The 27844-nt window shown below is 45.5% G+C and overlaps 1 protein-coding gene across 2 annotated transcripts in view; it reads left to right on the top strand.

Moving 5' to 3' along the window:
• The first annotated feature begins 6870 nt into the window (after positions 1 to 6870).
• Positions 6871 to 27844, top strand: part of CCDC170 (coiled-coil domain containing 170) — a 67856-nt gene continuing 46882 nt past the window's right edge. Inside the window, exons 1-5 of one of the 2 annotated variants that reach the window (XM_039911147.1) lie at positions 6871 to 7122; positions 15535 to 15663; positions 16799 to 16974; positions 18909 to 19053; positions 21962 to 22147. In XM_039911147.1, the coding sequence (XP_039767081.1) occupies positions 7024 to 7122; positions 15535 to 15663; positions 16799 to 16974; positions 18909 to 19053; positions 21962 to 22147 (735 nt within the window). In that variant the 5' untranslated portion in view covers positions 6871 to 7023. Of the gene's footprint in view, positions 7123 to 15534; positions 15664 to 16798; positions 17056 to 18908; positions 19054 to 21961; positions 22148 to 27844 lie in introns of both variants that reach the window. The other variant, XM_029057451.2, reaches the window with a different exon arrangement.

Below are 27844 nucleotides of genomic sequence, written 5' to 3'. Positions count from 1 at the left end.
ACTTTCCATATCTCACCAAAAGAGAAAAAAAGGGATTTAAAATCAGCCCGATCATTTCTGGGGGGGGAGGGGGGGCGGGGATAAAAAATTGTATTATTGTCTCTACATCCCATTTGGACCAGAATTTCATGAGACAAACCCGAATCTTAGATTTTTACACCTATTTCAAGCCCTGGCCCCTGAGGCCTCATCAGATTATTAACGCTACTAGACAACAGCGTGATCTGCTTGTATAAAACTTCACTTTTATCAAGAGTACAAGATAAGACATGTTACCTGGGTATTAAAGGGCTTTGACTGTAAGCCCGTCAAAGGGCAGGGACCGTCTCTATCTGTTGCCGACTTGTACGTTCCAAGCGCTTAGTACAGCGCTCTGCACATAGTGAGCGCTCAAGAAATACTATTGAATGAATAAAGAAGAATGAGCTGAATGGCTGGCAAGGAAAATAAGCAAACACTTCTTTTCTTAGTACTTATTCCAACCAGGTAGGGTAGAGTTAGAGCATTAACCAGCCAGATAGCAGAAATAATATGAGACGGGCACCAAATAAGATTATTCTTCTTTATCAGCAGTATCAAGCTGTCAGATTCCCAGGTCAACCGGGAGCCACGTTCCCGGATGCATTTTACAGATAAACTGGCTTTTAACATTTCGCACAAATGGGGTCCAGCTGATCCAATACACATCACGACACCCGTAACTAGCCGCGAATTCCACCCCATTGGATTGAAAATGAGACAGCTCACTTTTATGCCAATAATAATTGGATAATAATGAATTTCTGTGGCCCTTTCATTCCAAGAAAGCACTTTCGCATCCCGGATCTCAATTGATCTATACTTTTTCTCTCTGAGACAGGGAGGAGGCAGACACATTATGTTCATTTTAGGACGAAGACCCCGAGGTCCAGAGAGGTTAAACAGGCAAAGAAGTATGTTAATCGGCCGATCCATCCATCAGTGTTATTTATTGAGTACTTTCTGGGTGGCTGACACTGTACTAAGCCCTTGGGAGAGTACAGTGCACTAGATTTGGTAGGTATGACCTCTGCCCTCAAGGAATTTACAATTCATTCGTTCATTCAATAGTATTTATTGAGCGCTTACTATGTGCAGAGCACTGGACTAGGCGCTTGGAACGTACAATTCGCAAAACAGATCCCTGTGGGGCAGGGACAATCCCTGCCCAATAACGGGCTCACAATCTAGTGTGGAGGACATTAAAATAGATTATAGATAGGGAAAGTGACATTAACATTAACAAAATAAATAAGGTAATGAAAATATATACAGTCGAGCGGACGAGTACAGTGCTGAGGGGATGGCAAGGGAGGGGGGAGGAGCAGAGGGAAATGGGGGGAAAAGAGGGTTAAGCTACGGAGAGGTGAAGGGGGGGTGGTGGAGTAGAGGGAGAAGAGGAGCTCAGTCTGGGAAGGCCTCTTGGAGGAGGTGAGTTTGAAGTAGGGTTTCGAAGAGGGGAAGAGAATCAGTTTGGCGGAGGTGAGGAGGGAGGGCATTACCGGACCACGGGAGGACGCGGCCCAGGGGTCGACGGCGGGATAGGCGAGACCGAGGGACGGTGAGGAGGTGGGCGGCAGAGGAGCGGAGCGTGCGGGGTGGGCGGTAGAAAGAGAGAAGGGAGGAGAGGTAGGAAGGGGCAAGGTGACGGAGAGCCTCGAAGCCTAGAGTGAGGAGTTTTTGTTTGGAGCGGAGGTCGATAGGCAACCACTGGAGGTTTTTAAGGAGGGGAGTGACATGCCCAGAGCGTTTCTGTACTAAGCACTGAGGTAGCTACACAGGGGTCTTACACAGGGCCTGCAATCCAAGTAGGAGGTAGAACAGGTACTGAATCCCTATTTTGCAGATGAGGGAACTGAGGCACCGAGAAGTTCATAAGTGCTGTGTGGCTGGGGGTGGGGTGAGTATCAGAGTGCTTCAGACCCGTGGACTTAGGCAATGCAGAAGGGAGGATGAATAGCTTGGGGAAATGAGTGGTTAGAGGAGTCTTTTGGGAAAAATAAGATTTTAATAGGGCTTTGAAGACGGGGAGCGGCGGGGGAGGGAGTTCCAGGTAGGAGGAGGGATGTGAGCAATAGGTCGATGGCGAGAGAGACGAGATCCAGGTACAGTAAATAGGTTGGTATTAAAGAAGTGAAATATATGAGTTATAGTGGGAGATGAGTGAAGTTAGGTAGGAGGGAGGGAGCTGGTGGAGCCTTAAAGCCAGTAATTCCTATTGCAGCTGAAATGGATATAATAATGTTGGTATTTGTTAAGCACTTACTGTGTGCAGAGCTCTGTTCATTCATTCATTCATTCAATGGTATTTATTGAGCGCTCACTATGTGCAGAGCACTGTACTAAGCGCTTGGAATGTACAATTAGGCAACAGAGATATCCGATTGTCTATGGGTCCGATCGCCAAAACAAGATGACCTCATTAATTCATCCATTTAACCCTACTGAGCACTTACTGTGTGCAGAGCACTGGACTAAGCGCTTGGAACAAGGTTAGGAGACATATGTCCTGCCCACTGTTCTAAGCGCTGGGGTAGATGATAATAATGTTGGTATTTGTTAAGCGCTTACTATGTGCAGAGCACTGTTCTAAGCGCTGGGGGAGATACAGGGGAATCAGGCCGTCCCACGTGAGGCTCACAGTTAATCCTCATTTTACAGATGAGGTAACTGAGGCACAGAGAAGTGAAGTGACTCGCCCCCAGTCACACAGCTGACAAGGAGCAGAGCCGGGAGTCGAACTCATGACCTCTGACTCCAAAGCCCAGGCTCTTTTCCACTGAGCCACGCTGCTTCCCTAGATACAGGGTAATCAAGTTGTCCCATGTGAGGTTCACAGTCTTAATCCCCATTTTACAGATGAGGTAACTGGCACAGAGAAGTGAAGTGACTTGCCCACAGTCACCCAGCTGACAAGTGGCAGAGGCGGGATTCGAACCCATGACCTCTGACTCCCAAGCCCGGGCTCTTTCCACTGAGCCACGCTGCTGCTCCCTCACCCTTGCCTGTAGGCCGCCTCGGCCTCAGGTAGTCTGGGCAGACGAGGGGGTGAGGTGAGTGGATGGATGGTTTGTCCACGGCCCCAGAACCTGGTGATGGCGTGTGGCGATGTCGGCTATGTTGACCTTCCTCTCCCTTTCCTGTTTTCCCTTTCTACGCTCTCTAATTCCTTTCCCTCTAGCTCCCTTTGCCCCTCTTTTTCTCCCCTATTCTACCTCCTTACTCTGTTCCTCTGCCTCTCCAAGCTATTCCCCTCAGTGCCCCACTCCAAGTTCTTTCCCGCTCTCAGAATGAAAAGTTGGTCTCCTTTAGAGGTCCCAGAAGATGGTGTAGACTCCCGGGCCAGGCAGGAGGCCAAGAGAATAGCCTGCCAATCCCGTGCCCGAAATACACATCTGCAAATCCTCAATCAAATGAATTTCCGTCTATTTGGAAACATCACTGCCCGGGGAGCGGGTTATTTGATTGAAAACAGGGCCAGAAACATTTTCACCCCCACCCTAAAATGGGAGGATGGGAGTTCTATTTCAAACTAAGGTTACTTTTGCCCATATAAAGAGCGCCGTCAAGTCACATTTAACAGGATATTTAACTTTTCTGACTCTTAAAAGGCACCAGATTAAACAGTCGTACATTTGACTCTCAGGTGTTGGGCGGTTTTAACGGGGCTCAACTTTCTTTAAATTTTAACCATTTGTCTTTATTACTATTTAGCCCGGCACAATTGGAGATGGATGACATACTTTTGGGGCAGCGTGTCGGTCAGTCAGTGATATTTCATAAGGTAAACCAGAAGAGAGGTGCCAGAGGGTGGTCCTGCAGTGTGTCTGGGATAATTCACATTGCAACAAGAATAAGGGAGCAAAGGAGGAAAGCCTAGGCAGAGAGAAATAAGGAAGAGGGAACTATACAGAGGCTAGAAATAGTTTCTGAAATTTTGTGTGGTCCTCAGTCCCCATTCGGAAGACACAGACTGAGTCCCTTTTAGGTAGATGTGACCAGGTGTGACCTCTGGTTCACTCATTCATTCATTCAGTAGTATTTATTGAGCGCTTACTATGTGCAGAGCACTGTACTAAGCGCTTGGAATGGACAAATCGGCCACAGATAGAGACAGTCCCTGCCCACAGACGGGCTTACAGTCTAATCGACTCTGGCGATTCACAGATGGGCAGTATTCAGGATGGGGCCTTAAATCTGCGCTTCTCTTTCCGTGGTCTCCTAGCTTCTTCAGATCTGTCTTGTTGCTTTACTGAGATCACCAGTACCTGAAGTTTTTCAAAGAAAAGGGTCTATTTCCTTAATAAAGGCCCAAGAATGTGGGACTGGATCCTGCCTGGAGAACTGAGACTGAAGGAAAGCTGAATTTATTATTTAATCATATTTATGCAACAATAGAGCAGGAGCATGTTCTAGTGGATAGAGCGTGGGCCTGGGAGTCAGAGGGACCTGGGTTCTAATCCTGTCTCCGACACTGGTCTGCTGTGTGACCTCGGTCAAGTCACTCAACTTCTCTGGGCCTCAGTTCCCTCATCCGTAAAAATGAGAATTAAGACTTTGAGCCCTATGCGGGACAGGGACTGTGTCCAATTTGATTAATCTGTATCTGCCCCAGCGCTCAATACAGTGCCTGGTACAGAGTTAGTGCTTAAGGAATACCATAAAAAAAATCCAAGATAGGAAATTCTTGAATATACCCAGTACATTCCATTATTTGTGATGTGAAATAGTAATTGGAGAAAACCCTTGAAAGTACCCTTTCAATTTTGTGCCGCCTGGAGAAGTGTTAAATAACCTTTCTGAATTTGTTTTTAATGAAGAATGATTCTTGCGATGCTAAAATTAAATACTTTACAATTCTTTGGGATGAAAGCCAGCCATCTTTATTGATTGGTTTATTCATTTCAGTTGTTAATTTCAACTAACGGCCTGCATTTAATCCCCCTCGACATCCACGTATTTGTTGTTAGTTTGTAATGTGTGCGTAAGGTTGAAAAGGTACAGGTACTAGCCCAGCAATTGCAGATGTTTCCAAATGAAAACTAATATACCATTTTGTTTTTATTTTTTGACTGATGAATTTCATCAGCTCTAACAACTATCAGGTATTAAGTAGCATAAACTATAGAGATTGCTGCAATTTACATTTGAATCTGGTTTGAGCTTAAAAGCTTATTTTTTTCAAGTTCAGATCTTTTCAAGGACAACTCTTTTTTGTTCTGTTGAATTAGAGAAGGGAGTAAATTACTGGACCAAGAATTATTTACAGTATGTTGTTATCCAAGGTTTCTTTCCTTTAATTTCTTTGTTTTCCTTCCAAATTCTTTCTTTGAAATGGTAGTTTGGTGACTTTGATCTAAAGCAAAAGAGTTCCAAAGATATTGCTTAGTCATTCCCTTTTCATTCTCTCATCGACACCACCAAATTACTGAAAAACATAGCTACTGTGTAGGTTTTAGGACGTTTTCTAAATGTTTTTAAATATTGCAGTAATAATTGTGACATTTGAAAAGTCCTTACTATGTGCCGAGCACTGGGGTAGATACAGGATAAGCAGATCGGACCAATTCCTCGTCCCTTTTGGGGCTCACGGTGGCAAAGACAGAATATCAGTTTCCTGAATCCCAGGACCATGCTCTTCCCACTAGGCCACTCTACAGAATCATCTACCAACTGGAGAGCACTTAAGCTTCTGAATTACTTTTTTGGTATTTGGAGTTTATTTATTTTAGAGTTAAATTATAGGTGTTCATCGATGCTTTCTGGTCACTTCTGCTAGCTACATTTTCAATCTCGATATCCAGTGATCTAATCAAGCTTGAATGTGAGAACAGACAACATTATAATAATATTATTTTTTGAGCAACAAAGTGTGAGGACTGGGTTGTCATAGCGAGGTAAATTAAGGGGAGGTAAACTAATTGAGTACTTTAAAGCCAATAAACAGGAGTTTCTGTTTGATGTGGAGGTGAATGGGCAACCACTGGAGGTTCTCGAACAGACCTGGACGGAATTTTTTTTTAAGAAAGACGATCCAGGCAGCAGAGTGAAGTATGGACCGGAGTGGGAAGAGACAGGAGGCAGGGAGGTCAGCGAGGAGGGGGAGGCAGTAGCCAAGGCGGAATATGATAAACACTTGTATCAGCATAGCAGCAGTTTGGTTGGAAAGGAAATGGTGCATTTTAGCGATATTGTGAAGGTAGAACCCGCAGGATTTGGTGACAGATTAAGCATGTGGGTTGAGTGAGAGAGATGAGTTGAGGATATTGCCAAGGTTAGGGGGACTGTGAGATAGGGAGAGTAATGGTGTTATCTCCGGTGATGGGAAAGATAGGGAGGACAGCGTTGGGAAAGATGGGGAGTTCTGTTTTGGACGTGTGTTTGTAGTAATAGCAGATCTGCTAGAGCAAGGTTTTTTTTGCCAGTTAGAATGTAAAAAGCTAACACCATGAAAACTAAATATTGTAGTTCCATACATATAATAGTGATGGCATTTGTTAAGCTCTTACTATGTGCAAAGCACTGTTCTAAGCGCTGGATATACATATATACGTAACAGATCATTTCTTCTGACACCACCTTCTGTTGAATAGAGATAGATGTGTTTTGTCAGAAGAATGTTATGCATTTCTACCCTTTTGTGTCTCTGGGAGTCTCCAGGTGAGAAGGCTAGAATCCCCTGAGGACCCCCTACATTGAAATGGATCCAGGGAGAGCGGACTTGGGCTAGGATTTAACCACCAGAGGGCTTCACTTGCTTACATGTTGATTTAAGGATGAAGCCAATGTGCCTGCTTTATTTACACTGGGACCTTAGTGTGAAAACTGCACTGATGTAGTTGTTGTATCCAGAAACGGGGATTAAAGCTCCGCAGACACGCAGCAGTGTTTTATGGACTCGGAGGAGAACGAGGAGAGGTTGAGCTGGAAATAGAGGAAAAGAAGCTGGAGGGGTCAGCTAGGCGGGTGAAGAAGTTTACTGAGGAGTGAGGAGGGTCAGTCTGAATGCCAGACCTCAGATACTTCACTGCCCGGCAAGTCCCGGAGGTTCAAAAGAGCCCTTGGTGGAGTCTTGGAAGGTTTTCCAGCCTGGACCAGCTCCAGGTGAGTCCACGTTCACTTCTAGATTGGCTCCAGTCATTGAGCCAACTGTCTAGGAGCGACCACCCCTAGAGCTCTTTGAGTTTGACGCCCAGACTTGCCCGTCAATCCACCAGTGGTATCTAGAAGCACTTACTGTGTTCAGGGCACTGTACTACACCCGTGGCAGAGTAGACTATAACAGAGTTGGTTGACATGTCCCCCGCCCTCAAGGAGCTTACGGTCTAGAGGGAGAGACGGACATTAAAATAAATTATGAGAATGTACAGAGGTGCTGTGGGGCTGATGGAGTGGATAGACCGTAATCTCACTGTGGGCAGGGATGTGTTTACCAATTCCTTATTGTACTCTCCCAAGCATTTAGTACAGTGCTGCGCATAGAGTAACCATTCAATAAATATAATTGAGGCTGCTGCTGATGAATAGCAAGTGCTTAAAGGGTACGGATCCAACGGCATAGGTGATGCAAAAAGGAGAGGGAGTAGGGGAAAAGATGCTTTAATCGGAGAAGGGCTCTTGGAGGAGATGTGTGATTTTAATAAAGCCTTTGAAGGTGGGGAGAGTGGCGGTCTTTTGTACATGAGAAGGGTGGGAGTCCCAGGGCAGAGAGAGGACGTGGGCAGGGGCTCGGTGGCAAGATAGACAAGATGGAAACACAGCGAGTAGGTTGGCATTGGAAGAGTGAAGTGTGTGGGCTGGGTTGTAGTTGGAAAACAATAATAATAATGATGGTATTTGTTAAATGCTTGCTGTGTGCCAGGCACTGTACTAAGCCCTGGGGTAGATATAAGATAATCAGGTTCGTCACAATCACCGTCCTACACTGGACTCACAGTCTTAATCCCCGTTTTACAGATGAGGTACCTGAGGCCCAGAAAAGTGAAGTGACTTGCCCACGGTCACACAGTAGAGAAGTGGCAGAGCCGGGATTAGAACCCATGCCCTTCTGGCTCACAGACCTGTGCTCTATCCACTAGACCATGCAGTTCCTACATGCTGGGGAGCTGAGACTCCTGTGTTGCGGGTCCAGTACGTTGGAATCTTTTTTTTTTAATTGTTATTTGTTAAGTGCATACTATGTGCCAGACACTGCCCTAAACACTGGGGTAGATTCAAGAAAAGCAGGTTGGACACAGTCTGTGTCCCACAGTATTAATCCCCATTTTATAGATGAGGTAAGAGGCACAGAGAAGTTCAGTGACCTACCCAAGGTCAACAGCAGACATGTGACAGAGCTGGGATTAGAACCCAGGTCTTTTTTTTTTTTAATGGTCCAGTTAAGCTTTTATTCATTCATTCAATAGTATTTATTGAGTGCTTACTATGTGCAGAGCACTGTACTAAGCGCTTGGGATGAACAAGTCGGCAACAGATAGAGACAGTCCCTCCCGTTTGACGGGCTTACGGTCTAATCGGGGGAGACGGACAGACGAGAACAATGGCGATAAATAGAGTCGAGGGGAAGAACATCTCGTAAAAACAATAGCGACTAAATAGAATCGAGGCAATGTACAATTCATTAACAAAATAAATAGGGTAATGGAAATATATACAGTTGAGCAGACGAGTACAGTGCTGTGGGGATGGGAAGGGAGAGGGGGAGGAGCAGAGGGAAAAGGGGGCAAAAGAGGGTTAAGCTGCGGAGAGGTAAAGGAGGGGTGGCAGAGGGAGTAGAGGGAGAAGAGGAGCTCAGTCTGGGAAGGCCTCTTGGAGGAGGTGAGTTTGAAGTAGGGTTTTGAAGAGGGGAAGAGAATCAGTTTGGCGGAGGTGAGGAGGGAGGGCGTTTCAGGACCGCGGGAGGACGTGACCCGGGGGTCGACGGCGGGATGGGCGAGACCGAGAGACGGTGAGGAGGTGGGCGGCGGAGGAGCGGAGCGTGCGGGGTGGGCGGTAGAAAGAGAGAAGGGAGGAGAGGTAGGAAGGGGCAAGGTGATGGAGAGCCTAGAAGCCTAGAGTGAGGGGTTTTTGTTTGGAGCGGAGGTTGATAGGCAACCACTGGAGTTGTTTGAGAAGGGGAGTGACATGCCCAGATCGTTTCCGCGGGAAGATGAGCCGGGCAGCGGAGTAAAGAATAGACTGGAGCTTGGCGAGAGGAGGGAGATCAGAGAGAACGCTGACACAGTAGTCTAGCCGGATATAACGAGAGCCCGTAGCAGTAAGGTAGCCGTCTGGGTGGAGAGGAAAGGGCGGATCTTGGCGATATTGTAGAGGTGAAACCGGCAGGTCTCGGTGACGGATAGGATGCGTGGGGTGAACGAGAGAGACGAGTCAAGGATGACACCGAGATCGCGGGCCCGAGAGACGGGAAGGATGGTCGCGCCATCCACGATGATAGGGAAGTCTGGGAGAGGACCGGGCTTGGGAGGGAAGATGAGGAGCTCAGTCTTGCTCATGTTGAGTTTAGGTGGCGGGCCGACATCCGGGTGGAGACGTCCCGGAGGCGGGAGGAGATGCGAGCCCGAAGGGAGGGGGAGAGGACAGGGGCGGAGATGTAGATCTGCGTGTCATCTGCGTAGAGATGGTAGTCTTTTACTATGTGCCAGACATCACACAAAGTCCTTCTGACTCCCAGGCCCAAGCTCTATCCACTAGTCCACACTGCTTCCCCTGCTTCCACACCTCTTGCTGTCTTCAGCTCTGGTGTCGCTGAGGGATTTGGTTCCGACATGGGTCCCGTACACAGGAGTGTTCAGCTCTGGCGCGGCTGGTGGTTTTTACTCCTAATGATAACAGTTATAATGGCGATTGTGGTATTTGTTAAGTGCTTACGATGTGCCGGGCACTGTACCAAGCGCCGGGGTGGATCCAAGCAAATCGGGTTGGACGCAGTCCCTGTTCCACATGGGGCTCGCAGTCTCAATCCTCATTTTACAGATGAGGTAACTGAGGCACAGAGAAATGACGTGATTTGCTCGAGGTCATACAGCAGACAAGTGGTGGAGCAGGGATTAGAACCCGTGACCTCCGACTCCTAGGCCTGTGCTCTATCTGCTACGCCATGTATGGGACCTGCACAATGGAGCCTTCAGCTCTGGTATGGCTAGATGCTTCACACTGGAGTCTTTAGCTCCTTTGTGTCTGAGGGAGTTTCTGTTCCTTGTGGAGGTGGATGGGCCACCACTGGAGGTTCTTGAGGAGTGGGGAGAATGGGGAATGGATTTTTTATAGAAAAGTGATCCAGTCAGCAGAGTGAATTATGGACTGGAGTGGGGAGAAACAGAAGTCGGGGAGGTCAGTCAGCAGAGAGGTTGATAGAGCAATCCAAGTGGGAGAGGATAAGTGATTGAATTAATTTAAAGTGTGAGCCCCGTGTGTGACAGCGACCGTGTCCAACCTGATATACTTGTATCTATTCTAGAGCTTGGAACTGTTTAGAAAATAGAGTCATAGCGATTTAGAGTGGACTATTCATTTGATCACTGAGCAGGGTTGATGGAGTGCTTGGTAGGACAGGGTGGTTTTGTGGAGAAGTACAGAATACACAGAAGCATATACTTTGCGTGCACTGTGATGGGTAAACACCAGCAGTTACTAAGTAAATTGGAGGTTTTGTTTTGCTACTTTTCTATTGCGACATAACAGTCTAAAAGGCTCCTTGGAAAGCTTGAGTGGTTTCAGCGGAGATTTGCATTCATTATCCTTCAAACAATAGTTTCAGGCAGCTGAATGACTGTGCTGTCAGAAACAAATCTTACTGGTACTTCTTAGAGTGCCACTTAGATGTTTCAAGTAAACCTACCTTATGGGACTTCTTAAAGGGAAAATTATTTGCCAATTCGAAATAGTATCCCTCGTGAAATATGAGAACATTCTGGAGACCTCATGGGAGTAGGTTTAAGTGGTTGCCCAAGTTGAGAATAGACTCTTGGAGACAGTAAACGTTTTGATATCTGTGGGCTTGGGGTTATGGTTTTGTAAGGGAAAGTTGTCAAAAGAGAATGGTTCATTCATTTCTAAACCCGCAGCTCCCATTCGAAATGGCAGAAGGCGTTGTTTAGCAACCAGAAAGATGAGTTTATAGCCTCAATCTGGTGTGCTATGGGATATTTATCGTACACTGCTTCATAGCACGTTAATTGATTCCCTCAAGAACCTCGGCCAAGAATGGAGTCTGCTTCACTGATTCAGAAATAAAACACAATAATGAATCATCAACTGTAAGTCAGATTGATTTTAAAAAAAGGCACAGGCATAGAAAAAAAATATTTTAACAACCTGTAAAACTGAACATAATGTGTTCCCAACGGATCGTAAATTAGGGTATCAGCAGATACACCTGAAACATCACTAGTATTTTATTCCTCCTTTCTGACTTCTCACTCTGTTTCTCTTGTCCATTCTGAACATTTTCTTTCTCGCCTTCCACTGAAAGGTTTTCTTTTCTTAGTTGCTTCATGTCCCTCACCTCCTCCTCATTCTTAGGTCCTTTCCTCATCATCTACCTCATTTTCCATTCTCCCCCTCTGACTACCCTTTTCCTGCTCTCTCCTTTCCCAGATTCTCCAAACTCCCTCCATAACTTTTTAATAATGTCGGTATTTGTTAAGCACTTACTATGTGCAGAGCACTGTTCTAAGCGCTGGGGTAGATATGGGGGAATCAGGTTGTCCCACGTGGGGCTCACAGTCTTCATCCTCATTTTATAGATGAGGTAACTGAGGCCCAGAGAAGTGAAGTGACTTGCCCACAGTCACCCAGCTGACAAGTGGCAGAGTCGGCATTCGAACCCATGACCTCTGACTCCAAAGCCCGTGCTCTTTCCACTCAGCCACGTTGCCTCCTCTGTTCCTGAAAAACAAATATAATGTTGTCTTTCCACCCAAGATCTACCTCTTCTCCTTCTGTCTTATCCTCATTCCCCCGTCTGACTCTTCCTCTTTTATTTTCACCTTCCCAGATTTCTTCCCTCAGACCCCCTGCTCTCCTCCTCTCCCGGTTGTTTATTCCAACGCTTCTTGAGGTATTTCTGTCATTCCCTCTCCTCTGGTCCTCCTTCCCTCTTCTTCACTCTCTCCCCCTTATACAACTCCTCACTCTAGGCTTCAAGGCTCTCCATCACCTTGCCCCTTCCTACCTCTCCTCCCTTCTCTCTTTCTACCGCCCACCCCGCACGCTCCGCTCCTCCGCCGACCACCTCCTCACCGTCCCTCGGTCTCGCCTATCCCGCCGTCGACCCCTGGGCCATGTCCTCCCGCGGTCCTGGAACGCCCTCCCTCCTCACCTCCGCCAAACCGATTCTCTTTCCCTCTTCAAAACCCTACTTAAAACTCACCTCCTCCAAGAGGCCTTCCCAGACTGAGCTCCTCTTCTCCCTCTACTCCCTCTGCCATCCCCCCTTTACCTCTCCGCAGCTAAACCCTCATTTTCCCCTTTTCCCTCTGCTCCTCCACCTCTCCCTTCCCATCCCCACAGCACTGTACTTGTCCGCTCAACTGTATATATTTTCGTTACCCTATTTATTTTGTTAATGAATTGTACATCGCCTCGATTCTATTTAGTTGCCATTGTTTTTACGAGATGTTCTTCCCCTTGACTCTGTTTATTGCCATTGTTCTCGTCTGTCTGTCTCCCCCGATTAGACCGTAAGCCCGTCAAACGGGAGGGACTGTCTCTATCTGTTGCCGACTTGTTCATCCCAAGCGCTTAGTACAGTGCTCTGCACATAGTAAGCGCTCAATAAATACTATTGAATGAATGAATGAACTCTCATTTACCTACTGCAATTCACGCCCTCAATAGTTACTTCTAATAAGATTGAAATGGTGGGCACTTCAATTTCACCATTTGGTGGCACCGTTTTATGTTCTCATATGGCATTTTTTGAGTGCTTACTATGTGCCGGGCACTGTACTAAGTGCTGCGGTAGGGACAGATTAATCTGATTAGACACAGTCCCTGACCCACAGTAGGAAGCAGCATGGAGTAGTGGATAGAGCAAGGAAGGGCCTGGGAGTCATAAAGTGGTGAGTTCTAATTCCGGCTCTACCACTTGCCTGCTGTGTGACCTTCGACAAGTCACTTCACTTATCTAGGCCTCAGTTCCCTCATCTGCAAAAGGGGTTTGAGACTCTGAGCCCCATGTGGGACAGGGACTGTGTCCAACCTGATTTGCTTGAATCCACCGCAGCGCTTAATACAGTGCCTGGCACATAGTAAGCCTTAACAAATGCCATAATTATTATTAGTACTGTTAAGGCTCACAATCTTAATCCCCATTTTACAAATGAGGTAACTGAGGCACAGAGAAGTGAAGTGACTTGCCCAGGAGCACACAGCAGAGAAGAGATGGAGCTGGATTTAGAACCCAGGTCCTTCTGACTCCCAGGCTCATGCTTTATCCACAAGGACACACTGCTTCTGGTTTTGATAACCAGAGGACATCTGAATCTCAATTACATCTTTGGGTGAGTTTGAGAGGACCCCGAGACCACTGTAAAATTCAAGTATCTCTTAGGTCTTGGTCTTCATTTCCCTCCTGAAGATGAACCCTTCAGGATACCCAGGGCCTCATTTCTGACATTGGAATGAGCATGAAGAGGCTTCTCTGGCATTCACTTCAGGGTTGGAAATGGGCCTGTGAAGCCTCCATCGCTCCCATAGACTCCAAAGAAGGTCTACCAAGATTGAAGGGTGGCCCAGGGCCCCATTTCTGATTCTGGGATGGATTTCAGAATAACCCCCTCAGATTAGAAACAGGAATCAAGCAGTCCTTGGTTTTCCTGTAGCTCCAACGTCCATGGAGGGAGGAACTAGCTGGCAGGGTAGTCTTGGAGAGGTTCTCCCCAGGCTTCATTCCAAAGACAGAAATGGAATCTGCACAATATTCTAAAGAGAAACAGTGTGGCTCAGTGGAAAGAGCCCGGGCTTGGGAGTTGGGGGTCATGGGTTCAAATCCGAGCTCTGCCACCTGTCAGCTGTGTGACTGTGGACAAGTCACTTAACTTCTCTGTGCCTCAGTTCCCTCATCTGTAAAATGGGGATGAAGACTGTGAGCCTCATGTGGGACAACCTGATTGCCCTGTATCTACCCCAGCGCTTAGAACAGTGCTCTGCACATAGTAAGAGCTTAACAAATGCCAACATTATTATTATTATTATTAAATACACCAGAACAGTCCAAAATACCCTTCCAGTCAATCAGACAGTTGGTGGAATTTATCGAGCTCTTGGGAGAGCTCGAGACAGCAGAGTTGATAGACACATTCCCTGCCCACCAGGAGCTCGCCCCTTCCTACCTCACCTCGCTACTCTCCTACTACAACCCAGCCGGCACCCTTCGCTCTTCTAATGCTAACCTTCTCATTGTACCTCCACCTCGACTATCTTGCCACCGACCTCTCACCCACGTCTGCCTCTGGCCTGAAACATCCTCCCTCCTCACGTCCGACAGACAGTGACTCTCCCACCTTTCAAAGCCTTATTGAAGGCACATCTCCTCTAAGAGGCCTTCCCCAACTAAGCCCTCTTTTCCTTTTCACCCAGTCCCCTTATGCATCACCCTGACTTGCTCCCTTTATTCATCCCCCCTCCCAGTCCCACAGCACTCATGTCCACATCTATTTAATTTTTTCAATTAATGTCTGTCTCCCCCTCTAGGCTGTACGCTCGTTGTGGGCAGGGAGTGTGCCTGTTTATTTTTATATTGTACCCTCCCAAGTGCTTAGTACAGTGCACACAGTAAGCGCTCAATAAATATGATTGAATGAATGAATGGAGGGAAGAAAAAAGTCAGAAAGTGTCTGCAGGTCTCAGACTTCATTCATTCATTTTTTTTTTTTTTGAGATTTATAACCACAAAAAAAATCATGGATCGAAGTTACCTCTGAGCTAGGGACAGCCTTCCAAGTGTAAGAAAAAGTCCAAAATGGGTGTCCTTAGGTGAAAGGGAAGCAGTGGCAGGGAAGAGCAGCAGTGTCGGGGTGGGAGAGCGAGGGGGTGCTTCTGCTTACTTGGGGGTGGGATACAGCCCCGCCTCTTCCATTCCTGGGATCTTATCTAATGGCTGGAGAGGCGGGGATGTGGCAGGGGACCAAGAAGATTGAACAGAGGGCAAACTCCTCACTTCTCACCCCCTCACCATGGCTATCCCTACCACCGGTGTTCTGGATAATCACTTCTTCTTCACTTTTTGGGTCCATAGGTCTATTTGCTCCCCTGCTTTTTCTGTCTTTCCCTTTTCCCTCCCCATCCCTTTAAATCATGCACACTTTTTATTTATTCACCAGCCAATATCTTCGCGTTAGCCATTCTCTCAGAGGTTACTCACTGACCGTTGAAGAATTTTAACGTAATTAGAGCCCAAAGACTATTTTCAACCAACTTCAGGCTAATTCCAACCACACAACAAACCGAAAGTAAAAGGACACTGTGAATTTGATAGCTGGTGCCCTTATTTATGTTTTTTGTCCTACTCAGGAAAGTTATGATCATCTACTGAATGCATCTGGTACTCGTGATCAGACGAGCCACTATCGTGCTGCCGCTGAAAATGCTCGCAGTGAACTTGCCGCGTCTCTGGTCAAGTTTGAGTGTGCTCAGTCTGAGGTAAGTTTGAAAGAAGCACTTCACTGGTTTGGGCCTGATTCTAATCTTATGACTGCGAAATGATCCCACCTCATTCCTGTGGAGTAGTTGGTAAATAGGACTGGAATTAGAGGAACAGGCCCCAGAGTTTGTGGCCAGTCCTGATATAAGTGATGTTCCCCTGGGACATTAGTGCCCAGCTGGGAAGCGGTGCCAGGAGAACTTCAGGGGAGCTGTGGGCTTTTAGCCATAAATCCATTCCAAGGTTCCCTTCAGCTCAGTTCCTAGATACTGGTTCCACTCAGGTACATGCTGTGGTTTCCGAGTTCTGCCCACAGACCTGATGCACTCGAGCTGAAGATTTTGGGCGGAATTTGATCCAACATTTTTTTTTCCCCACGAAAAGCTTCTATCTTGTTTCTTTCTGGGCACTGGAGGAAAATAAGTAGTTAACGTTTGTGGGTCAACTAGTCTATGCTTATTTCATGCCAGTGAGACAGAGAATACCAGCAAAAAACATTCTTTTTCATTTTATTTAATTTTTTTAGCAGCCACTTTGACATTAATCGCATAGTTTAGATTTGCGAATTGGGTTGGCCATCACTGAACACTTTACTTGTCTGTGAATCGGTCCAAGTAGACTGACCTATTCATTTCACTTTAATAGGAAGACCAAAGTGTAGGTTTTCATTTTTTTCCCCTGATAATGCAGATTCAGCAACAAAAGGTTAGGAGTAATAATAATAATCATGTTGGTATTTGTTAGGCGCTTACTCTGTGCAGAGCACTGTTCTAAGCACTGGGGTAGATACAGGGTCATCAGGTTGTCCCACGTGAGGCTCACAGTCTTAATCCCCATTTTACAGATGAGGTAACTGAGGCACAGAGCGGTGAAGTGACTTGCCCACAGTCACCCAGCTGACAAGTGGCAGAGCCGGGATTCAAACCTATGACCTCTGACTCCCAAGCCCGTGCTCTTTCCACTGAGCCACGCTGCTTCTCAAGTGGAGTAGTAGGAGTAAGTGAGTAGGGGTAATCACTGCCAAATGAGCATGCTGTTGTTTTTTAAATAGGTGAAATTCTAGTGATGGAATACTGACAGATGTCCCCATAAATTCAGTGAGTTTAATTCTGCTGCCCTTTGTTCCTCCCGTAGATTGTAGATCTCCGGTCCAAGATGGTCTCTAAAGAAGTCTCGTGCCAAGAACTGAAGACTGAAATGGAGAGCTATAAAGAAAACAACACCAGACAGTCTTCTCTCCTCATCTCCCTCAGAGAGCGGGTTCAAGAGATGGAGGAAGAGTCAGCGGTGCTTGCTACTTCCAAAATGCGGTCAGAGAAAATAGCTCTCGCGGCACTCCAGGAGAACCAGGAATTAAAGAAAAAAATCCTGGAATTAGAAGCGAAATTATCGTAAGAGATCTTTTGAGGAAGTAGTCGTGTCTGTTGTTAAGTCCCTGATAAGTGCTTCCAAATATTTGCTAGCGCCTTAATAAGAGCAAAGACCATTGAAACCACCGTTCTCGGTCGTGATTGCAAGCGGATTAAAACGTTATTCGTCTTTCATCACTATGCAAAATTTTCACAAGTCTTTTCCAACATTGGCACTCCAAAATATAGGATTAGCGTTGCCTGCCAGATTTTGGAATTTGGTAGTCGTCATAGTAGTGGTAATGGAAGTCATTAAGAGCTTACCATGTACTAAGTGCTGGGAGCGAAAACACAGGAGCAAATTTAATTAGAATTTGTCCTTTGGCTTTGAGGCTTAAGGATTATGGAGGAAATCTTGCGTATAACTGCATACAGGTTATATCCATGAATGTTTACATCTCAGAAGGGTGCTTTCCAAGAAGAGACTCGTACTCTGGTGTAGTGGATAAAGCAAGGGCCTGGGAGTCAGACGCTCACGGGTTCTAACCCCTGCTTCACCACTTGTCTGCTGAGTGACCTTGGGCAAGTCACTTCACTTCCTCCGTGCCTCCGTTACTTCCTCTTTAAAATGGGGATCGAGACCGGGAGCCCCACGTGGGACAAGGACTGTGTCTAACCCGATTGGCTTATATCCGCCCCAGCGCTTAGTACAGTGGCCAGCACAAAGTAAGCACCTAACAAAGAAGGTTAGGTTAGAGAAGCCGTGTGGCTCAGCGGAAAGAGCACGGGCTTTGGAGTCAGAGGTCATGGGTTCGAATCCCAGCTCTACCACTTGTCAGCTGTGTGACTTTGGGCAAGTCACTTAACTTCTCCGTGCCTCAGTTAACTCATCTGTAAAATGGAGATTAATACTGTGAGTCCCATGTGGGATAACCTGATTCCCCTGTGTCTACCCCAGCGCTTAGAACAGTGCTCTGCACATAGTAAGCGCTTAACAAACACCAACATTGTTATTATTATTAACAAACACCAGAATTATCATCACTCATTTTTTAATGTGACTTCTTCTGGGTAAATAAGAAAACAAAACAACATTTGGACTGGGCTAAGATCTTAATGCATGTTTCCCATTTTTTTTAGGGAACGTTCTCTAGCTGTAAGGAGGACTAGAGGTCTGACTGAAGGACCTCCTCTTCCCCCTAGGACCATATCCTGGAATTTTGGGCCAAGGATGGGGTGGGGGGGGAACAGAGGTTATTCTCGGTTCCGCCACCAGCTGCCTCTTGCTGTCACTTTCTCACTCTGCTGATCAACCAGTAGTATTTATTAGTCACTGTACTAAGCCCTTGGGAGAGTACAAGAGGGTTAGTAGTCATGATCCTTGACCTCAAAGAGCTTATAACCTAGAGGAGGAACTGAAAATGTAATGGTGATGATGACCCCTTTAGTGCTGCTAATGAAGGAAGCAGTGTCTTCTCCAAGGTCGTAGCTGTTGAGACTGAGCCAAATGAGCAGTTTTACTGGGGGATTAATGAAAGGGATGGCACGTTGTCTCCAGACTGTAGGCTCATTTTGGGTAGGGAATGTTGTACTGTGTTTTCCCAAACACTTAGTACAGTGCTCTGCACACAGTGAGCGCTCAATAATTATGATCGAAGGAATTAATTGAGGATGGCAGCTCGGGCTTGAAGTGACCGCATAGTTCATATAGGCGATGCTGAGGACCCCAGAGACCAATCTAAGGGTGAAGGAGTGTGAGAGAGAGGAAGACACAGAGAGAAAGAGACATCCTCCCCCGACCGTGAAGTCCATGTATCAGGGGCTCTATTTTTCTGGAGAAATACTGTTTCCGAATGTGTGTTCCACTCAGGTGTGTTTGCTATTTTGCCGTCTAGAAAGTGCCTCAGGGAAAATGAAGAGAGCAAGAATCAAGCTTCTAAGAACAGCAGGAAACACATGGAATTTCTAGTTGAACTCTCTTGGTGTCTGGACATGGATATCACAAACAGAGAGGAGCCGCAGCAGGATTTAATTTCAAAGGTGCTTATCTTGAGAAATAACACATAATGGAGATCTGCAAGACAGTTTATCTCATATTCCTTTCCAGGAACATAATCTCTGCCCAAGCTGGTCTCAGAAAACTCAAATGGTTGGCCATCCACCTCTGTATCAAACAAAAACTCATCTCCGTTGGCTTTAAAGCATGCCTTCAGCTTGCCTTCTCCTACCTCACCTCGCTTCTCTCCTTCAACAACCCATCTGCACACTTTGCTTCTCTAGTGCTAACCTTCTCACTGTGCCTCGAACTCTCCTGTCTCGCCACCGATCCCTAGCCCTTGTCCTGCCTCTGGCTTGGAACGTGCTCCCTCCTCTATTCTGCCAGACAATCACTCTCCCCGGCTTTAAAGCCTTACTGAAGGCACATCTCCTCCAAGAGGCCTTCCCAGACTAAACCCCGATTTCCTCATCTCCCACTCTCTTCTGCGTCACTCTGACTCGCTCCCTTTGGTCTCCCCCACCTCCCAGCCCCAAAGCACTTATGTACATATCTGATTTTATTTACTTGTATCGATGTCTGTCTACCCCACTGTAGACTTTGAACTTTTTGTGGGCAGGGCAGGTCACTGTTTATTATTGCACTTTCCCAAGCGCTTAGTAATAATAATTATGGTATTTGTTAAATGCTTACTGTGTGCCAAGCACTGTTGTAAATGCTGGGGTAGATACGGGGTAATCAGGTTGTCTCATGTGGGGCTTGCACTTTTAATCCCCCTTTTACAGATGAGGTGACTGAGGCCCAGAGAAGTTAGGTGACTTGCCCAAGGTCACACAGCAGACAAGTGGTGGAGACGGGATTAGAACCCACGTCCTCTGACTCCCAAGCCCGTGCTCTTTCCACTAAGCTACACTGCTTCTCTGCACAGTGCTATGCACACAGTAAGCTCTCAATAAATACGATTGAATGAATAATATGAAAGAGAGAGAGAGAGATATGGGGGAGGAAAGGGACCTTGAAAAACAGGTTTCAGAGCAGGTGACCGTGCCATCACTAGCATTTTTGTCTCTTCTTCCGTGCCAGTCTCTCTGGCTCTACCTGCTGCCCTACACTCCTGGGCACTTTGCTTATAACGTTCTTGTCCAGCGAGCCCGAGGGGCCAAAGTAGTGTGCTGACATCCCCTAAGACCCTCCATTTATGAGTGGAGAGTCCCTGTCTTGGACTTGACAGGGGACTCAGCACTGTTCTTTTGATAGGGAATAGTCTGAGGGTGATCAGATATTTTCTGTATTATTTATAGGATGGTTTAAAAGTAGTAATATGGCCTTTTTCATTAGTAGTTTTTCCTTCTAGTGAAAGACAAAACTTTGTCCACATAATACAGAGATAAAACTTGACTCTGGACCTTCCGGAATTCAGGTCAAATTTTAAAAACTTTTAAGAAGTGTCTTGATGTCAGGTGGCGTGTCCACCAAAGGCAGGACAGCTAAAACATTGGCCCACATTTTCTGTTGCAACATAATTGTTCTTTAAACCGTTTCCTTTAAGATTCTTTTAGAAAATTGAAATGTTCTCATCGTCCATCAAGCCCCAACTTTCACTTAGACCTCGGGGGAGCAGTTCGTAGACTTACCCTCTCTGTGTGGGCTGTTCTTGACCTTGGTCCCCGACTCAATTTTCCGCATTCTACTTTTTCCCAAGAGGATTCTCCCCTTTGTCTCTCACACCTTACCGGCTTCCTCCCAAGCCGTTTCGCAAAAGCTTCTTCCTCCCTGGTCCGGATGAAACTCCATCCTGCAGAGTTAAGAGCGGCTCACTCACCCTTGTCTGATGCTGACATTTGGACCTTATGGGATTCTGCCTGCTGTTCAGAGAAACAAAAATATTCAGGGTCCATCCTCTTTACCTCATCTGTAAAAATGGGGATTAACTGTGAGCCTCACATGGGACAACCTGATTACCCTGTATCCACCCCAGCGCTTAGAACAGTGCTCGGCACGTAGTAAGCGCTTAACAAATACCAACATTATTATTAACAGCAACAGGGCCTGAAAAATCTCATTGCCGGCCTCTTTCTTGGCCTGGTGGTCCCAGGATGGAGGAGTGAAGCGTGACCAGACATCTTTCCCATGCACTTGACCCACGCTGCACAGCAGCTTGTGGGAGAGTGTGGCATCAATTCCCTGATTAGCTCAGGTGATGATCGCCTTTTAAGGAAATTTTCAAAACACAGTGGCCTGTCTCTGGGTTACAGCCTCTGCTATTCCCTGCATATATTCCCCTCCTCCTCTTCTCCCTCGTAAGCCACCCATACCCACACATTTTTTTTACTTCTTAATGGCAGTCTGGTGGGGAAAGAGTCCTTAATATTGGCAAGAGTCTGGACTGGTCAACTTGCCCATTCTCCTGCCCCGTGATGACCTTGGAATGGGATTACTTGCAAAGTATATTCTCCTTCCAGGTGCCCCCAACAGTAATCTACACCGCCACCATTTCCTCAATTCCCGTAGCCACTGACTTGCACAGAGTCCAGGGGGTGTCACTGCATTTCAGTGAAATCCTCGCCAAGAATCTCCAGTAACCGGAGTGTGTGTTCGGTGGTTGGAAAGCACTGCAAAGTCGTGTTGGGAAATTCCTGACATCCATGAGATTTAACCGAGGTGGTATTTGCTGTAATGTTTATTTGAACCTTAGTGACTCTGCTTTTTCCAAACTTCATTTCCCAAGAGCTACCTTGGGAGCGATTTTAATTTGGCCTTCGAGTATGCACACACACCAGGAGGATTTAGAGGCTGACTTAAAAAATATGGCCTTTGGGATTTGGGTAGAGCCTGTGTTTTTATTGCATCGATTAGGTCATGCATTGAAATGCGTACATAAAAGTTGTTTACAGGAAGCACTGTAAGAAGTTGTTAATTTTTATTGGCTAGCTTTAATTGCTCTCTGTCTAGGTTAGTGAGCTGTGCAAGGAAAATGCATTTGTGAAAGGACAGATTGTTGCTCTTGAAGAGACTATAAATGTCCATGAGATGGAGTCAAAAGCTAGCAGAGAGACCATCATGAGACTGGTTTCGGAAGTAAGCAGAGAGCAGAAAAGAGCTGCCTCATGTATCAAGGAGAAAGAAACACTAAACAAGGTATAGTATATGCAAAGTGAACATGTATCTGTGTTTGTGAAACAGAGATGGGAAAACCAGAGTATAAGTAGAGTACTATAACCTGTGAAATTCATTCATTCAGTGGTATTTATTGAGCTCTTACTGTGTGCACAGCAAATAAGGGCATCCCCTTGTTTTATAGAGAACAGTTACTGGGAAGGTGGGCCTACCTGGCAAAACTGAAGTGGATTATTATTATTATTATTATTATCGTTATTATTATTATATTTGTTGTTTACTGTGTGCCAAGCACCACATTAAATTCTGGGCAAAATATGAGTTTATTAGATGGGTCACAGCCCCTGTCCCATATGAGGCTTACAGTTTAAGAAAGAGGGAGAACAAGTATTGAATCCCCATTTCACAGATGAGGAAACCGAGGCACCATGAAGGTAAGTATTTTAATAATAATAATAATAATAATTATGGTATTTGTTAAGCACTTACTATGTGCAGAGCACTGTTCTAAGCGCTGGGGTAGATACAGGGTAATCAGATTGTCCCACATGGGGCTCACATTTTTTAATCCCCATTTTTACAGATGAGGTAATTGAGGCACAGAGAAGTGAAGTGACTTGCCCAAGGTCACCCAGCAGACAAGTGGTGGAGCAGGGATTAGAACCCAAGACCTCTGACTCCCAAGCCCGGGTTCTTTCCACTAAGCCACGCTGCTTCTCCAGTATTTTGCTCAGGGTCACACAGCATGTAACTGGCAGAGCTGAGATTAGAATCGACTCAATTCAATCAGAAATATAAATCACCTAATACTTTCTTTTGAAAGGAAATGTTTCATTTATAACTTCATTTTTTGGTAGGACTGTAAGGAAATAAGGACTATTTCTAAATTTTCATCAAGGAAGCAGAACTCAGAAACAATTACATCATATTTACTTTTTGCCTTCATAAAGTTTTGATGCACACGAATGATTTCAAAGTCGTGTTTAATGTCTTTAGGCACAGATTTTTAAAAAATAATTTTCTGAAGGAGTTTTTCTCCATCAGGATGCAAGACCCGCTTGCTTTAATAATAATAATTAGTTTTCGGAAGTACCCATCTTTAAGATGGTGTCTTTAATACCAAAACAAAAAAGAAAATGAAATAAAAGGAAAAATGGCCTGAGAGGAGCCCATTTAGCTGAAGATGACATAGATATAAGAAGAAACTGGAGGGGCCCTGGTCAGGAAGGAGTCTGCAATTTGTAAGTTTGAGGAATTTCCCCTAGCTAGGGGAAACTGAAAGCACTGAAAACATAACTTTATGACTGTCCCCACCTGACACACTGCTATCCCTGTAGATTTGGTAGAAAATGATGGTGGTGCCCAGGGATTAGTCCAAAGTATTTATCATTCATTGGAATTACTTTTTAGGATTCCCCCTGCAATAATCAACTCCTTTTTCCAGTGACCTGTACCTGTTCTCTGCCTCTTAGTTTGATTAGCAGCATCTCTTCTCCCTCTTTCGCTGGCCGGAGATGAGGAAGCCAAATAATAGGAAAATCGGTATTAAAGGAGAATCATTTTACTGCCTTTTGCATGTGTCTGTGGGATTGGATTCTTGGTAATAATGATGATATTTGTTAAGCGCTTACCATGTGCCAAGCACTGTTCTAAGCACTGGGGTAGATACAAGGTAATCAGGTTGTCCCACGGGGGGCTCACAGTCTTCGTCTCCATTTTACAGATGAGGTAACTGAGGTTCAGAGAAGTTCAGTGACTTGCCCAAAGTCACACAACTGACAAGTGGTGGACCCGGGATTAGAACCCACAACCTCTAACTCCCAAGCCCAGGCTCCTTCCACTAAGCCACGCTGCTTCCCTTGATGACATCAGCTGGGCAGAAGGTTTAGTCCAGCCCATTATATTCCACCTGCCTTTTAAAAAAAAAAATCTGCCCTCCCCCAAAACTAAATTTAAGTTTTGATAGAAGAGTAGTAGTGACAGCCATCTCTAAGTGTAAGTGATTTTACCCTAGTATTTAAAATAAACACTGTAGATACTTGGCGCAGTGGAAAGAGCACGGGCTTTGGAGTCAGGGCTCATGAGTTCGAATCCCAGCTCTGCCACTTGTCAGCTGTGTGACTGTGGGCAAGTCACTTAACTTCTCTGTGCCTCAGTTCCCTCATCTGTAAAATGGGGATTAAGACTGTGAGCCCCACGTGGGACAACCTGATTCCCCTGTGTTTACCCCAGCGCTTAGAACAGTGCTGTGCACATAGTAAGCGCTTAACAAATACCAACATTATTATTATTATTAACCATTGCTGAAGAATACCCTGGCAATAGAGCATGCAAAGCAAGTATCCGTGACAGTATTCTGTAGTTAATAAGGATGGAACTTGACCTCAATCCTTTAATTATTCAACTCTTTTTGCCTTCAAATCAGGAAGGCCTGAATATTTAATTATAAAAATCCAACTTTTGTGTTAAGATTAATGAGTCAAATATTAAAAGATGCTATATTCATGTTTAAAAAATTCAAACTTTATCCTTCCTCTCCCAACCACATTTTGTTCAAAATTACTGATGCAGCATTGTTCACACTCTGCAAATGCATTCAGATCTGGTGTGAAATTTCTGGCAAAACAGAAATTTTGTAAAAAAATCACCAGCGACCAGAAAGGTGATTTTCTGAGGTCTAGAGGAAAGTGCTCATTCATGGGATTAGGTCTGTAATGGTTTACAATAGAAAAATAGTCAAGTGGCTCCACTGACATGTTAATGAACTCAGGGCGGGTGCCCAGAGACTTTCTAAATGTTCTGTTCCTAGGATAGGAATAGTTTAATAGCTAAGAACAGAACAACTGAAGAGGCAGAAGTAACCATAAGATCTTAAAATCTGAGCTACGTTTATGTTATTACCACTAAACCCGCCAAATCTTTGTCCTAATGTCTATGCCCCAGGACATTTTATTTAAACATTTGACAGTGGTTGCAAAGAATGAAGTAAGAAAACTGTTAGTTTTTTTGACGTTTACAATGATCATTAAAATAATTTGAAAATAGTGTACTAATGGAAAATATTGGTAATTACATTTAATTGGGAATTATTTTTAATTCGTTTAAAGATTATTGCAATGTGTATAGATGAAAGACATTCTTTCTTTGACTTACACAAAATAAGGCACATCAATATCTCCAATAACACAGTGACTGTGTTCTTATAAAATGCTTTTTTAAGAAAACTCTCCCTGTGGTTTTCATTCCTTCCAATGCTGCTTGCATAGGCACAAGACCATTCCTACCAACACTCTTAGTGCTGAATCCATACACAGGCTCATTCATTCATTCAATCGTATTTATTGAGCGCTTACTGTGGGCAAAGCCCTGTACTAAGCTCCTGGGAGAGTACAGTATAGCAACAGACACATTCCTGCCCACAGCGAGTTCACAGTGTAGAGACAAGCTCACGTTATCGGATGAATATTCCCTAATTCTGTAACAGCAATCTAATCGATGTTTAATGAAAACAGGTAATGGCATAACTGAGTTTACGCTAAATATATAGAATGTCAAGCTTAAAATGAGTGCTATTGCTTCTTCAAGACCAGACAGATTTTACAATAATCCTAGACTAAGTGGCAAGTCTCCAAGGGAGGGACTTTTCTTCTTTCCTGTCCAGCCTCTGTTAGTCACGCTCATCAAATCTAAGCAACCCCCGGTTTCATTCTGGGGCAGCAAGCTCCTACCTTCTAACCAGACTTTATTTCCCTGGACACTTCCAGCTCCACGGAATGATATGCTAAACCCTTTCTTGAAGGCAGCAGGAGTGTAGAGATGGTTCACAGGTTGAAGAAGCATTCATTCATTCATTCAATCGTATTTATTGAGAACTTACTTTGTGCAGAGCACTGCACTAAGCACTTGAGAGAGTACAATATAACAATAAACAGACACCTTCCCTACTCTCAGTGAGTTTACAGTCTACGGGGGGAAGCTTACGGTATAGAGGGGGAATATAATGCAGGAGCATGATAAAAATAGCACTAATAGGGAACTTACCTGAAGATGGTTCTACTGGGCTGCTCCACCTCTGAGCACCACCAGTAGCCAGGATGGAGGCTGGACCCCAAATTTGGGGCTCCACATGGTATCTGGTCTAACTTTTCTAGTACTTATTATTCTGTCACTCAATCAATGATATTTATTGAGTACTGCGTACAGTACTGAGTACCAGGAAAAGTACAGTCTGCCAGAGTTGGTAGACACATTTCCTGACCACAAGGACTTACGTCTAGAGGGGGCGGTGAGGTAGACAAAACTGTAGTCCAGTGAATATACTGGCGTTTGAGGAGAGAAGCAAGTGGGTTGGGTTCTAAGAGGAATTTGGCCGAGTTAAGGTAGGAGGGGACAAGGTGATTAAAGCCAATGGTGAGGAGTTTCTTTTTGATGCAGAGGTGGATGGGCAACCACTGGAGGTTCTTGAGGAGTGGGAAACATGGCCTGAACGGTTTTGTAGAAAACGGGTAGCAGAGTGCAGTATGGACTGAAATGAGGAGAGGCAGGAAGCGGAGAGGTTAGCGAGGAGGCCACTACTCTACTCAGTTAGCTGTCAGTGGTATGAAGCATTCATTTTCATCAACCTTTACTCCTGGACACCTGCTAAATTTGCACAGCAAGGATGTTTAATCAATCGATCATGTTTATTGAGCGCTTACTGTGTGCCGAGCACTGTATTTTGCACTTCGGAGGGTATGATATAACAGTTGGTAGACTTTTCCCTGTCCTCAATGAGCTCGAAACTCCTCTGTGTGTGTCAGGAATTTCTGACTAACTAATGTTCACCCTGTTACTCCTCCAAGGAGCCGCAGAAGTGGGGAGAAAGCCAGCACTGGGAAGATTTGGGGAAAAGCCGCAGGACGGGCTTGAAACAGACCTGGCTAGAGAAACAGCATGGCCCAGTGGCAAGAGCATGGGCTTGAGAGTCAGAGGATGTGTGTTCTATTCCTGGTTCCATCACTTGTCTGCTGTGTGACATTAGGCAAGTGACTTAACTTCTCTGTCCTTCAGTTACCTCATCTGTAAAATGGGAATTAAGACTGTGAGCCCCATGTGAGACAGGGACGTGTCCAACCTGATTACCTGGTATCTAAGCACTTAACAAATACCATAATTATTATTATTATCTAGGGGATCCCCACAGCTCGGTCTCTCACAGAGCCATTCCATGTCTCTTCACTGGAGTATCCAAGGTAGGTTTTACGTAGCTGTCTTTCTGGGTGGATCTGGGGGAGGGTTCCCCAGGCAGAGCAGTATGAACCAACCTCTCCAGCCCCTGGGGACCCCTCAAAATAGGAAACTATTCCTGTGGCTTCTTGGGGATTGGTGCTCACCCACCCACCATCCAGGAGTCCCCAGCAGGGTTGCCTTTGGCTAGCAGGCACTCCAAGATTTTACCGATTGCTGACTCTCTCCCCTAGCTCTCCCGTCTCCCACTCTTCTTTTTAGTCTCCTCCCCCATCTTCCCTTCCCCATATCGCATCCGATTATTGTTATTATTATTATCATCATCATTCTCTTCCTTTTCCACTTTTCTTTCCCTCCCTTTTCCCATTCCTGCTGGCAGCAATAGCTGTTGCTGTGAAACATCCTGGTGGCGCAATGACATGATCACGTTGAGGCAGCATGGCCTAATGTAAAGAGCACAGGACTTGGAGTCAGGAGACTTGGGTTCTAGTT

The sequence above is a fragment of the Ornithorhynchus anatinus genome, chromosome 2 (genome assembly GCF_004115215.2).
Source record: "Ornithorhynchus anatinus isolate Pmale09 chromosome 2, mOrnAna1.pri.v4, whole genome shotgun sequence".
Lineage (NCBI taxonomy): Eukaryota > Metazoa > Chordata > Mammalia > Monotremata > Ornithorhynchidae > Ornithorhynchus > Ornithorhynchus anatinus.
Note: the sequence above shows the minus strand (reverse complement) of the source record. Positions and strands in the feature narration are given on the sequence as shown.